Source organism: Octodon degus, unplaced genomic scaffold, assembly GCF_000260255.1.
Source record: "Octodon degus isolate 3935 unplaced genomic scaffold, OctDeg1.0 scaffold00184, whole genome shotgun sequence".
NCBI lineage: Eukaryota > Metazoa > Chordata > Mammalia > Rodentia > Octodontidae > Octodon > Octodon degus.
In genome coordinates, this window is record NW_004524760.1 from 4,796,154 (window position 1) to 4,810,872 (window position 14,719).

General features: G+C 38.8%; 1 protein-coding gene across 5 annotated transcripts in view; it reads left to right on the forward strand.

The window, feature by feature from the left end:
* Nucleotides 1-14,035, forward strand: part of Znf484 (zinc finger protein 484) — a 38,938-nt gene extending 24,903 nt beyond the window's left edge. For 2 of the 5 annotated variants that reach the window (XM_023703939.1, XM_023703940.1), the window contains exons 3-5: nucleotides 6,653-6,779; nucleotides 7,055-7,156; nucleotides 11,247-14,035. In XM_023703939.1, coding sequence (XP_023559707.1) covers nucleotides 6,653-6,779; nucleotides 7,055-7,156; nucleotides 11,247-13,525 — 2,508 coding nt within the window. In that variant the 3' untranslated portion in view covers nucleotides 13,526-14,035. Of the gene's footprint in view, nucleotides 1-6,652; nucleotides 6,910-7,054; nucleotides 7,157-11,246 lie in introns of those variants that run through there. The other 3 variants (XM_023703942.1, XM_023703941.1, XM_023703943.1) reach the window with 3 other exon arrangements.
* The last annotated feature ends 684 nt before the right edge of the window (nucleotides 14,036-14,719 follow it).

The following is a 14,719-nucleotide window of genomic DNA, read 5'->3' on the forward strand; positions in this document are numbered from 1 at the left end:
CACATGCCAGCCAGCCCCGCCCCCTGGTGGGCTGAGCTGGCCACACACACACACACACACACACACACGCACACAAAAATTAAGAAAATACCTGTTCCACATTATGTCTAAGATGTTTGATATTCAGACAGATAGTGAGGTTAAACTTAACTGCCTATGTTATAGGGTAATAATAGCTTCTCTTTTGGAGGGTTAACAACTTAAGTTTGCAGAGCAAAAATTAGAGAAAAAGAAGACTACAAGGATAACCAACATTTTGGCCCTAGCCCTTCAAGGTCAGTGAGGACTCAAGACATAAGAGAACCTGTACTATAACATCCTGTAACTCAGTGGTGTCCCAAATTTACTAATCAAGGAGATTATGGGGCCACAGAGGAAAGTGATCAACAATGTATGAGCCTAAGGAGTGTCACCTATAGAGAAAACATTCTGACAGGCTTTCACAGGAGCACACTGGCCAAGCAATGGTTGTGACTCATCCACATGGCTGACACTGACAAAGGATCTGCAAACCTGCGGTATAGGGTTTCAGGGTAGATCCTGAGGGAATTTGACTGACCTTGGCAGATACAAAAGTTAGATTTCTTGTTATATAGGTCTTGCTTAATCTTGGTCTTAACCATGCAGCAGAAAAGAATAAAAACAACGTATAAAAAGTAAAGCCATATTAATATGCTGAGCTGTAAAAGGCTCAAGTCAACAACTTCTGACATTCCCAGTCCTATGGATAACCCATTACTGTTATGGACTACTGGACTATATTGGAATATTTTGCTGAATTCACACACCTACAATATTTAAATGGCAATGGAATACCCATCTCTGACAAAACTAAAGAAAAAAGGGGATATAAATGAAGGAGTATTTTGTAGTGAAATATATACAAAATAAGATGGATATACAGCTACTTTTTCTTAATTCAATGAGAAGAAAGATTTGTACTAATAGTGTTTGGATGGGATACCATGTCTGCATCTTGTACTGTGAATACTACGAAGACAACAATATGCAGTATATTGATCATTGTAATTGTCCTACTGATGTGTTTTGAAACTGTCTCATTGCTATTTGTTTCTCAATAAAATTAGTTTAAAAAAAAAAAGCAGGAGGATTACTACAAGTCCCAACTGCATAGTAAGACCCTGTACCAAACACATACTAAATAAATAAATAAATAAATAAATAAATACAGAACAAAAACAAAAAAACTAGAAACTATGTTCACACATATATAAATAAGAACAATGAATAAAATGCAAGAGAAAAAGAGAAAATGTTCAAGATATGTTCCTCTTCCACTGGTAGACAACATGGGTAGACAGAGTCCAGATCCATGTTGGTTAATTCCATTAAGCCAGCAGTGGCCTTTATTGCAAGGTAGTGGATAATCCTAGCAAAACTGTGCCTGTATTTCTGGCCTTGAGGCTGAACCAAAAATCCATTCAGCCTGCAGCTGCAGTCTGTGTGCCTCCTGCCTGTTTGAACTCACAGGGAACCATTAGATGAAGCTAGAAGTTGCTCTGAGTTCCATGTTTAATTGGCCCCTCCCCAAGGTGGCTCTCTGCCAGTAAGCCTCACCTGTGCGGTGTTTGCAGGCAGTTTCTTCCACTGCTCCATCCTGCTAGTACATTTCTCTGTGGAGGCCTCTGAGGTCACCAGTTGTCACTGCGCACATGCTGTTTCAAGCTGCCTCATATGGTGAGTCTGAGCTCAGGGAGAAAGTGCTGCCTGCTGTTTCCTTCTTCATTGAAACTTCTCTTTGCTGTGCCTGTGAGCTTCAATTCTCACTTTAGATGCTTCCTGGGTTCAATAAAATACTAGAAATAATGTCCACACTCATAAAAAACAAGGACAATTGAGGAAAAAAAACAAAAGTGAAATAAAATGCACATTTAGAAAAATATCCAAGGCATGTCCCTGCTGTCACTGGTAAACAAAATGGGCAGACAGAGTCCATATCTGTATTGATTTATCCCCGCACACCAGCCATATGTTTGCAGCGGGGTCGTGGATAATCCTAGCAAGCTTCCACCTTTAGTTCCATTGAAGTTTGGGCTGACTTTTAGCTGTGAACTTGGAACCTGATTTGTTCAGTGTGAAGTACTCTGTGTGTCTCCTGTCTGTTGAAACTTCGCTGTCTGACCTGCCTTTTTGAACTCAGACTTACTGACAATAGGGGCTACTAGACAGAGGCAGCCTGTAGCTTCTCTGAGTTTCAAGCTCAAATGGCCCCTTCCGCATGGTTGCTGGGCAATCGCATTCTCCTGGGGGATGCCTGAACCTGATATTTATTTATTTAGTATGTGTTTGGTACTCACCAGCCACTGCAGTCCATTGCATCCACTGCTCTGTTTCACTGGTGCATTTTTCTGGGGCCACCAGTAGTCACTGTGTGTGCAGGTTCTAGCTGCCCCTCACCCTCAGTGAGTCAGGGCTCAGAGACTAAGCTCTGCTTACCATCTCCTTCATTAAAGTCTCTCTTTGCTCTCATGTGGACTTTGGTTTTCACTTCAGATCCTTGCTGGGCTCTGGGGGCCCACTTCCCTCCTTTTCTTCACTTTGCTGTATTCTAGAATCTGCACACCAAATCTCAGAGAGGCTGTTTCACTACTGCTCACCACTCCACTATCTTCCTAGAAGTGTCTGCATCTCACTTCTGTTTTTTCATTTTCTATATAATTTTTGGTTGTTGTTTGTTTTCCACATTGAGGCTTGTAATGTGCTTCAGATATGTGGGTTATTTATTTAGTTAGTTATTGGACACAGGGTTTCACTATGCAGTTCAGATTCATAGTGATCCTCCTGTCGCAACCTCCCCAGTGCTGGGATTGCAGGCATATACCACCACGTCCAGTTTCAGAACCAGCATGTTGTACCCAGGGTTCCGGGGCTGGCATGGCATGAAGTACTAGGGATTGAACTCGGGTCTTTGTGCTTGCCAGGCAGGCACTTAAACCGATGAGCTATCTCCCCAGCCTTTGTAGGTGGTTTAATTACTAGAATCAAGACTTGTTTTTGGTAATGACTACTCTTCAGAGTTATTTTCTAAGTGCAGCTGGCTGTGGCACCCTTTCCAGCCCAGCACTCAGTTCTTTGGTAATGAACTGTGTTATTTTATATGAGTTCCAGATAATCTAGATATTGGCATACAACAGGATCAATTGATCACAATAATAATGTCACTTTGAGTAACTTAGTATAATCAGTGTAACTATAGTATCAAACAAAACTGAAAAATGACAGACTATAATAACTGATACCATTATCCCTAGGTACAGGATTTATAAAGCAGTTATTTAACAAGATCTGAAACAAATCATAAAATTATGTACAGTAAACATCTCCCTGATATAGCAGTTTGTCCCCTTTTACCTTAAAGCAGTATACAGCTGTAGTAAGATATTTTTAATTACCTATAGTCATGAGGTAGATGTTACAAGTGTGGTAGTATGAAGAAAAAAGAGAAAAAGAAACAGATTATGAAAAAAAAAGCAATGGTAGATGTGAAGAATGTGGTAAGATTGATGCAGGAGGTTCCGCGTTAAAAAGTAAAGGGAAATTAGTGGTATTAGGTAACAGTAATAGAGATAGCCAACTAGGAGGAGGATAAATAATAGAGAGGAGATTAAACTAGAGGAAAAGCAAATGGCAAAAAAGGGAACAAGTTAAAAGAAAGTGACAAAAGATGGGAGAGTAAAGGGAGGACATGCAAACATAATTCAGAGTAATATTAAAATGGGGCAAGAGGGGCTGGGGAGATGGCTCAGTAAGAGCTTGAGTTCAATCACCAGTTCTGCCAAAAAAAAAAAAAAAAAAAAAGGTGGGGAGGCAAGAAATGGAAACATTCATTTAAATAAGGCTAACTTTTTCAACATAAACCATGGAATCAAAAGAAGTAGCATAAGTTAAATGGTTCTTTTGGTGGAGAAAAGAAAAAAAATTGAAAAATAAAAAATGTATCAATAATGGGGTGGGGGGAGTTCCTATGTATTTACAAAAGAGTTTTCCTGGGTTAGTAGTCTGTCTTTCAAGTCACGTTTCTCTTTGCCCCTCTTTGTAGTCTGTGAATTTGTATGGAGGTTACTCAGTTCAAGGGGGCCTCTTTCTCTCTCTAGTCTCCTGTTTGTGACAGCTATACTAGCTGGCTAGGTGGACAGGGAAGATGTAGGATCTTGTTTCTGAGGCTCCTGTTGTGGATTCCTTCTGGTTTGGAATCGAGGCTGGTTACCCGATGTATATACCATTGTCTTTGGGACAGGATCCCAATATGTGGAGGCTCCTGTGGGCTTTCAGATCTTACTACCAGTACTGATGGTCAGAGGAGAAACAGATCTTTCCAGGAGTAAGATGGGCATATTTCTGTAATCCTGGTGAGGGTGCAGAGTGCTGGGTGGTGTCTCCTGGGTGTCCAGAGCACTGGGAAAAATAGGCAGCCATTAACCCTTGCTGCTTAATCAGGCAGAGGACTGGCCTATTAGGTTAGGCTCAGACTGTGTCTGGGATTCTGGCTGAGTACAGGATGGAGACTCTGCTGTGCCTAGGGTGCTTAGAACATCTTTTTATAAACCCTGGTTTCCTGAGGACTGGTGTTGGATGACAGACAGAGACTGTCAGGTCTAGGATTGGAGCAGGGCAAGTGAGAGCTCTGTATAAGCTCATGTGAGTCTCAGGTACTAAGTATGGACTGAAACCAGACCATTATTAGCTCTGTGTGCTGGATAAACGTTCCAGGAAACTTCCCAAGTACAGCAAAAGACAGTGTCTACAGATTCAAGGAGATGAGAAAGCTTCAAACAGAAAAACAATAAATAAATCTACACCCATACACATGTATGAAAACCACATTCAAGAAAATCTTGAAATCAGAGAAAAAAAAGACATATTACTTGTAGGGAAACATCCATTTAAATAAGACTGATTTTTTCACCATAAACCATGGAATCAAAAGAAGTGACATATTTTTCAAATGCTGAAGGAAAAGAACTGTCGACATAGAATTCCCATCCAGTGAAAATAAAATAGGCTCTGTTTAGGTTCTCAAGGGGAAAGAATGTCACTTGCATTAAAACACACAGAAGATGGCAATGTGACAATGAAGGCAGTAGAAGTTATACAACTGTAAGCCAACAAATGCCAAGGATATGCAGCAACTGTAATGTATGGAAATCACGTAATATATAGAATGTTATGACTTGCTTCTTTTAGTCTTTTAAAGATTCATGCATTTGCAGCACGTATCAGTGTTTTATTTAATTTTTATGAATGATTACTATTACATAGTATGAATATACAACACGTTCTTTATTGTTGGTAGACATTTATGTTGTTCCCACTTTTGGCTGTTATTAATAAAGCTACTATAAGCAATCATATGCAAGTTTCGTAGATATATGTTTTTGTTTCTATTGATAGATGCCTAGAAGTAGAACTGGTGGGTAATACTGGAAGCCTGGGGGTTTTGTGACAGCTTCCCATCTGTACCATTTGATATTCCCACTAACACTGTATAAAGGCTTCAACTTCTTTTCCTTACTAAACCTTATTATCTTTTTTAGTACAGCCTTCCTGGTGGCTACATTTCTCTGATAAGTAGTCATCTTATTGAATTTGAAAGCATACCTTTATGTGTTTTTGATTCCTACTTCCCTGATGACTAATGATGCTGAGGGTCTTTTTATTAACTAATCGGCTGTTTGTATGTCTTCATTGGAAAAATGTGTATTTGAATCCTTGACTCATTTTTTATTGACTTGTCTTTTTACTGAGATTCTTTTTGTGGTACTGGGATTGAACCCAAGGGCCTCACACATGCTAGTCAAGTATTCTACCATTAAACTACATCCCCAGCCTATATTGAAGGGTGTTTGTTTGTTTGTTGCTGGCTCAGCCTGCCTTAAGTGCAGGTCTTTGGTAAGGCATGAGGAGCTGGGGATTGAACCTAGATATCCTGAGCCTGACTGTGTTTACATAAGCAAGTGCTTACACAACTGAGCTAACCGGCAGGCCCCTTAGTTTTATTTTATTTTATTTTTTATTTTTAAGAGTTTTTTGGGGTTTTTTTTTGCTCCGAACGCCTTCAGGACGTGATTGGCTGGCTTGAGTTGTGGGGATTGAACCACAGCAACCTGAGCCTGACTGCTTTGTTGAAGCAGCCACTTAAAGAACTGAGCTAAGGGGCAGCCCCCCCACTTAGTTTTAAATATTCTTTCTATATTTTGTATAAGTCCTTTAACAACTGTATAATTTGAGAACATTTTTACCAGCCTGTGAGTTGTCTAATTCCCCCTGCATCACACTGCCTCTTCTTTCTTCTTTGATCCTGGGTATTGAACCCAGAACCTTGGCCCTGAACTGCCTCTCCAGCCCTTTTGATTTTTCATTTTAAAACTGGGTCTCACTAGCTCAGTAAGTTGTGCAGGCTGGGCTTGAACTTGTGATCCTCTTGCCTCTGCCTTTGAGAGCACTAGAATAACAGGTGTAGGCAACCAGCTAACACATAGATTTTGAAGAATATTATCAATATTACAGGAAGACTAGGATGATCACTTTTAAAGGATTTCATTTTCCTTCAAAAATAGCAACATAAAACAAGTGTCTAGATTACATGCTACAATCCTGATTCTTCCACTTGAATTGGAATTTGTTTTCACAGAGAGCAGTGTCCTTTGAGGATATAACTGTAGACTTCAGCAGGGAGGAGTGGCAGTACCTGGACTTGGCCCAGAAGAGCCTGTACAGGGATGTGATGCTGGAGAACTATTTCAACCTGGTCTCAGTGGGTGAGCTCAGCCCTGCGGGTATATTTTAATAGGCTGTGCCTGTGTTAGTTTATTTTTTTTCTTAGTGCAATTTCTGAAGTCTGGGTTTTCTGAGACATGTGGACCTTCGACAGGCTGTGCAATAGCTTGAGTATGTAATGGTTTTTTATTTTATCCCATGTTCTTAATAATCTCTTTTGGATTTTCTGAGTATACCTTTATTCCAGTGAATTTTTCTGGAAATGCAACGTGCTTCATTCTGTGGCCTCTGAAACCAACTCCATTTTGTTTCCTAGTGGTAGGGTGTCAGGTTCCCAACCCAGAAGTTATCTTCAACTGGGAGCCAGAAGAAGACCCATGTTCAATGGGAAGTGAGAACTCAAGTCAGAACTATCTAGGTGAGTGAGGAATCAAGAACGGGAAAGACAGTGTGACTCACTTTCAGCTGTGCTGCCAGAGGCTGGCCACTTTAAAGTACAGATAGTGTGACTTATGTGCTTATGCTCTGAACTTTTATACTGGACAGAGATGATGTTAGTCCTTTGGATACCTAAATGCTGGCTCCCACTGCTCATACCAGTGTGTTCTTTATATCTTATTGTACATTATCTAGAAATCTGCTTTCTTCCTTTTTTATTTTCCCCAGAAAATTTTTTTTCTTTCTACGTCCTTCAGGGTTTTAAATCCTTTGCATATGTATTCAAATACTCAAATACCTGCATTCTTAATGGAAATCAATGTGAGTCATACTCCTATTCACTGATAAGATTAAAAAAAAAAAAAAGACAAACCTAGAGTTAAAAAATTATTTACATATAAGTCCCCTGTTACCCCTGTTAGGGGTACTCATTCACTAAGATACAACCATAATCCAGGCCAATAAATTTATATATGCACACTACAATGTCTCTATAGAAAATATTTAATAAAATTAAATTCTTTTAATTTATAGACAAGAGGGTTGTTTTGCTTTATTTCAGAAAGGTTTTAGTTTTTCTCTGAGGAACCATTCAAAGGGTCAGAGATGCTAATTAGAAAATAACTACATGAAGTCTTTAAAATTTCAGCCTTTGTGCATTATACATTTCTTAATGCACAAGTCTTTGTTAATTTAAAACTATGACAAAAAAATATGAGGGTATCAAATACATTTTTAAGATAAAAAATATTCTCCCTTCAGATGTGACTAGATTAGAAGTTTTTAGAGCAGAGAGCAATAAATGACACAGGAAAGAATGAATTATGAATAGAAACAGGGTCAGTAAAAGGATACAAATGAAAACGAAAGAATGTGACATGTGTATTTGGATTCAGTAAGACAATATACTGTGACTAGTAAAGAGAAGCTTGCATATATACATTCATTGGCCTGGATTATAGCTGTATCTTTTTTAAAATCCTTTATTTATTACAGGGTCTCACTGCACAGCTCAGACTCAGTGATCCTCCTCTCAGCCGCCTCAGTGCTGGGATTACAGGAGTGCACCATGTGCCCAGTTTCGGTGGCTAGCATATCAGCATGGCATGCAGTCCTGGAGACTGAACCCAGGTCCTTGCACTTGTCAGGCGGGTGCTTAGACCACTGAGCTATCTCCCCAGCCCCGGCTATATCTTATTGAATGAGTACCCCAAACAGTCGTAACAGGGGAATTATATACAAATAATTTTTAACTTAAAAGTACTTTCTGTACTTAGTGTTTTTCATGGTAATGTAAAAGTTGTCAGGCATAGCAAAGGGTTTATAAGATAAAAAAATAAAAAGTTGCATTATCACATTTTGTGTCCAGATATTAAGTATCATCATATGTCCTTAGGATAAATAAAAGTATTAATATATGTGAATGAAAATATGATGTAGGGACTGGCAAAATAGCTCAGTGGATTAAAGCACCTACTTAGGCAAGCTTAGGTAAGCACAGGGACCACAGTTTGATTTCCAACAGCACATGCCACCCCAGTCCTCCTCCTAGGGTGGGCTGAGCCAGCTATGAAGTCTGGGAGTAGTGGCATATGCCTATAATCCCAGCACTGGGGATGCTGAAAAACAGGAGGATCATTAAGAGTCCAAGCTGTGTAGTGAGACCCTGTAACAACCAAATACATTAAAAAAAAAAAGTAATAGTTAACATGTTTAGGGGAAAAGGCAAGGTCACAGGCAGAATAAAATGAGATACAATTATGTCGATATTCAAGAATCTATTAGAATAAGATAATGATATACACATCAGAGCTGAAGCACTGATCCCAAAATGTTAGATACTACCTTGTATTGTATTATTCAGATTACTTTTTCTGCATATCCTTCTCAGGATACTTAACGTAGCCCAGCTCATCACTCACATACTTCCCACCACTCTCATAATCACTCATCCCTGTACCACGCCCCTCATTGTGAATTGATAAAACATGGGTTTGACCTTGGGTCAAGGCCTTTGTTCCTGTTAGCCATCGTCCTAGCTGGACTTAGGACTTCTTTGACTCCCCACCATCTTGGCTCTATTTTTATTTACTCCATGGGATGCACTGGAAGTGATAGATTGGAATTAACTCGCTACAATGCCAATAACTTTCCCTTGAAATTACAAATATAAACTTCCCAGACTGTGATGAGGACTGGGAAAGATTCTCTGTACTTGTCACTGAGAATCTCCTATGTCCTATACAGTATTGTGGGATTTAGAATGTTCATATGATTCTGGGCAAGAATAGTAGAGTAAATATTGGAGTAAAGCTATGCTTCTCTAACTAAGAGATACCAAAGAACAATGAGTTAAAAAATAGTTACCCCTTCCTTGCATGACACTTCTAAGATGAGTGGCTCAGGTTCTGCCAGCTGACTGTAGTGAACTTTCAGGGACAAGGTGTCTAGGAACTCATTGCACCATTACCACCTAGGACAGTGGTGGCAAACCTATAGCATGCATATGCTGCAGTTGGGTATTTGTTATCATTGAAAGTTCTAAAAGGTTAGTGCTGGTCCCACCCCTGGGGTGCACTGAGATGGTAACTGAGACTAGGCATGGTGGTGTGTGCCTGTAATTCCCTAAGGATTACTACAAGTTCGATCTGTGTAGTGAGACCTTGTAGACCCTCTACTATACATTTTTTTAAAAAAAAGCTCTGAGAGATTTATCATCACTGCCCTAGCACAGAGGTTGGCCGACCTTTTTATAGGGCACACAGCAGTGAATTAGGTTTAGGGTCTATATGCTTGTTGGTATAACTATACATGTTAATTGTACCTACAAAGAAGCACTATAGAGAGTACATTAATAAATAAATGTTGCTGTAGTCTAATAAAAAGCCTTGTGCACGCAAATTTGAATTTCACATAATTTTTGTATGTCATGAAGTATCCTTGTTATTTGTTTTTTTTTCAGCCTCCTAAGAAACATGAAATCCATTCTTAGCTTTTAGGTGAAAGCATGGGTTTTAACCCAAGGACCTAGTGTTCTGATCCCTGGCCTAGAGTATTGACAGCTGTGTAGAGCTGGTTGCTGCCGAATCTGAAATGTCTGGTGGGAACAGAAGAGATTTGTGGTAGACATACTCACTCCTTAAGACTGACTGTCTCACAGCAGATATAAATTTTACTCCCATTTGATTGGTAAAAACTGAGTTACTTGGTCCTCCAGAATGGACAAGTGACACCAGTCAAAACTAGTGTTCTGAGTCAGCCATCTACTTGGCTACAAGCTTAATACTATACAGAAAGGGGGACAGATTTGATGGATGGCTGATCCTTTCCCCTATTCTGTCTCCTATTGGATACATGTGTATCTGTACCCTAAATTATGGATGAAGAACTAAATCATAGACATCCAGTTTACCTTTTGGTTAAAGAGTTAGAGTGACTAAGGCCACCATAGTGTCACTATGAATATAAATAGGTTGGTATTTATGACACAGTAGTTAATAAAACAGTAATAGGGTTCATAGATGAAAGATAAGAGTCTAGATTCAGAAATAGTTCTTTTAGGTTGTTGGAGGTATAGCTTAGTGGAAGACTGCATAGTTAGCATGCATGAGGCCATATTTGTTCTTCAGCAGCTCCTACCCTTAATGCTGCCCTTCCCTGAAGGGACAGGACTTGCCCTTTTTTTTTCTGAAAACTTCTTCACGTCTACATTTGCTTATATTTGAATCTCTTCTTCCTCAGTAAATATTTGACTTGGGCAGTTATTAAACCCTTCTATAGTTTAGTTCTCTCATCTTTAAAGTAGGGATTTTGATGCAAATAGGAAAGCATTATGATGAAGTTAAATGAGTTGAGATAGAAGTTAGAATAGTACATCCAAATGTTATTGCTAAAAAAAAAAAGTTATTGCTTATTATAAGATGAAAATAATGCTAATTTTATTACTGTATTTGTTATTTATGTTATAAAAGCTTTTTCCTTTTTTGTTTTTACCCTGAATCAACTCAGTGTATCAGTCCATCTTCCATTCATTGTTCTTTATATCAGTTTTCTCTTTTCTCTTTTTTTAGGTGGGGATATTGGTTTTGAGCCTTCACAACAGGAACTGTCTCAAGGATTTTTTTCCCAGTCTGAGAGAATTCATCTCTTTATAAAACATTTAGAATTGTGGAAAGGTGATAAATGGAGAAGAAGATATGAGGAAAATAAAGACAAACCATTACATCATGTTGCCTTCACCAACAATGCAACATTAGCTAATGAGATAGACTGTGAGAACACAGGAAAAATAGTTCCTATATGTACACAACTTGTTTCCTCAAGGAAAGAATTCCACCATAGTAGCTTATGTGGAAAAAGGTTGAAGGCTGTTGCAAGCTTATATAATCATAATAGAATTGATGCCACAGAATATCTGGAAAAGATTATTCGATATGGTGATATATTTGCTCCTATTCATTCTTGTCCAGAAATGAGTGTATGTGAAGCTAATCAGCATAGGGAACTTCTGAGCCCTAAGCAAGGTCTTACTCAGCATAAGAGAATATGTCCTGGGAAGAACTTTAATTTTTTTTATGACTTTGTAAAAGATTTCACTCAGAAGTCATCCCTCTTTGCATGTCAGAATATTTATGCTGAAGAACAGCAAGCATGTAGCAAACATGAGACAGCCTTCACTCAGAAGCCCCAGCATGCTGTACCTCAGAGCATCTTTACTGGAGAGAAGTTCTTTATGCCCATTAAATTTGGAAAAGATTATTCACGCAAGGCAAGTAGTCAGAAAACTCATAATGAAGAAAATTACCGTAAATGCAGTGAATATGGAAGAGGCTGTACCCAGAAGTCTGATCTGTTCAGTTGCCAGCAAGGTCTTACTGGAGAAAAACTCTATGAATATCGTCAGTATGGGAAAAACTTCCCTCAGAGTTCAGAACTCACAATACATAAGAAAGTTCCTACGAGAGGGAAATGCTTTGAATGCACTGAATGTGGAAAAGCCTTTACAAGGAAATCAACATTAAGTATGCATCAGAAAATTCATACAGGAGAAAAACCATATGTATGTACTGAATGTGGGAAGGCTTTTATCCGGAAGTCACATTTCATCACACATGAAAGAATTCATACTGGAGAGAAGCCTTATGTATGCAGTGACTGTGGGAAATCATTCATTAAAAAATCGCAACTCCTTGTGCATCAGCGGATTCACACAGGAGAGAACCCCTTCATCTGTTCAGAGTGTGGAAAGATCTTCACTCACAAGACAAATCTCATTATACACCAGAAAATTCATACTGGAGAGAGACCCTATATATGTACTGAATGTGGGAAGGCCTTTACTGATAGGTCAAATCTTATTAAACACCAAAAAATTCACACTGGGGAGAAACCATACAAATGTGGTGACTGTGGTAAATCATTCACCTGGAAGTCACGACTCAGAATCCATCAGAAGTGTCATACTGGTGAGAGGCATTATGAGTGCAGTGACTGTGGGAAGGCATTCATTCAGAAGTCAACACTCAGTATGCACCAGAGAATCCACAAAGGAGAAAAACCCTATGTTTGTACTGAATGTGGGAAGGCCTTCTTCCACAAATCACATTTTATTACACATGTGAGGATCCATACTGGAGAAAAACCATATGAATGTACCGACTGTGGGAAATCTTTCACTAAGAAATCACAACTCCATGTTCATCAGCAGATTCATACCGGAGAGAAACCCTATAGATGTGCCGAATGTGGAAAGGCATTCACAGACAGATCAAACCTCTTTACACATCAGAAAATTCACACTGGAGAGAAACCTTTTAAATGTAGTGACTGTGGAAAAGCCTTCACTCGAAAGTCAGGCCTCCATATACATCAGCAGTCCCATACTGGAGAAAGACATTATGAATGCAATGACTGTGGGAAAGCCTTTGCAAGGAAATCAACACTCATTATGCATCAGAGAATTCATACAGGCGAGAAACCTTATATTTGTACTGAATGTGGAAAATCCTTCATCCAGAAATCACACTTGAATAGACATAGGAGAATTCATACTGGAGAGAAACCCTATGAATGCAATGACTGTGGAAAAGCCTTCATTAAAAAGTCACAGCTCCATGAGCACCATCGAATTCACACAGGAGAAAAACCATATACATGTGCTCAATGTGGAAAGGCCTTTACCATTAAATCAAATCTTATTAAACACCAGAAAATCCATACTAAACAGAAGCCCTATAAGTGTAGTGATGTGGAGAAAGCCTTAAACTGGAAGCCACAACCTACAAGTCAAGTCAATATAAATCAGAAGTCTGATATTGGGGAAATAGAGTGTCCAAGGCTACAATCTTAGCATAGCAATACAAAGAAATCAGGCGCTACAGCTTGAATAAGAAGCAAGGGGTATCCATGGTTCACCTACCACATTCAGTATAGTCAGAATTAATATCTGCACTACATAGCTGATATTCATTACACACTTAGGGATATACTTTGAAGAAAGTATCTAATAAGCAATGTGTCATGGTCATACTTGGTTACTTGACAGTAGCCTTGGCAAATAATAGTAAAGGTGGAAAATGTGGGTAACATGGTATATGTCTATAGTCCCAGATATTCATGAATCTTATGCAGGAGGATCACTTGAGCCCACAAATTTTAAACCAACTTGGGTAACATATAAAATACAAAACATAAAGAGATGACTGACAGTCTCTTCTGTTTTTGAGTAAACATCTTTCTAAAGTCAAGGTTGAGTATTTTATGCCTTTGATAGCAAAAACTATTTGGTATTGGGTTGGGGACACAGCTCAGCAGTCTAAGTGCCTGCCTGGCAAGCACAAGAACCAGGATTTGATCCCTGGTATGCTGTGCACTGGGGAGGCTGAGACAGGAGGAACACTATGAGTCCAAGCTGCATAGTGAGACCCAGTACCAAAAAAAGAAATAAAATATTTTTTAAAGAAAGTATTTGGTATTGACAGGAAAAAAAGTTTAATAATGAGTGGAGTGGTGAGAAAATTTTCGTTGTCTTCAGTCTTTGAGATCAAAGCAGTAGTTAGTTAATTCATGTCTGTAATGAGATTGTGAAAACTGACACTAGGAACTCTACTTTTCCTTTGGGAAATCACTATATATTGTTTTTTTTTGTTTTTTTTTTTAACACTTACTGGTGTATGCAATGGTATTAGGTTCCAGAATGTCTAAATAGGCTTCCTGCTTGTGTCACAGAATCAACGACATAAGCAGCCAGTCTTACAACTATTTGTCGCCTTAGAACTGGTCCCTGGGTCACCAAATTTAACCACAAGGTTCTAGACCTGAGTAACAGCACTTCCTCAACTTTTTTCATAAAAAATTTTACATTCTTAATGGGTTTTATCTAAAGAAAGGACAAATTAAGAAAAATGAGTTCAAAAACCTAGAATTCTTTAACTTCAGTTCTTTTAATATTCTGTACACTTAGTACAGGCTAGATTACTGCTGGTTATAATCTTGCTTTTTAGCTTCTTATAAGACAACGTACAGTTCAGTGTTTGGAAAAGTA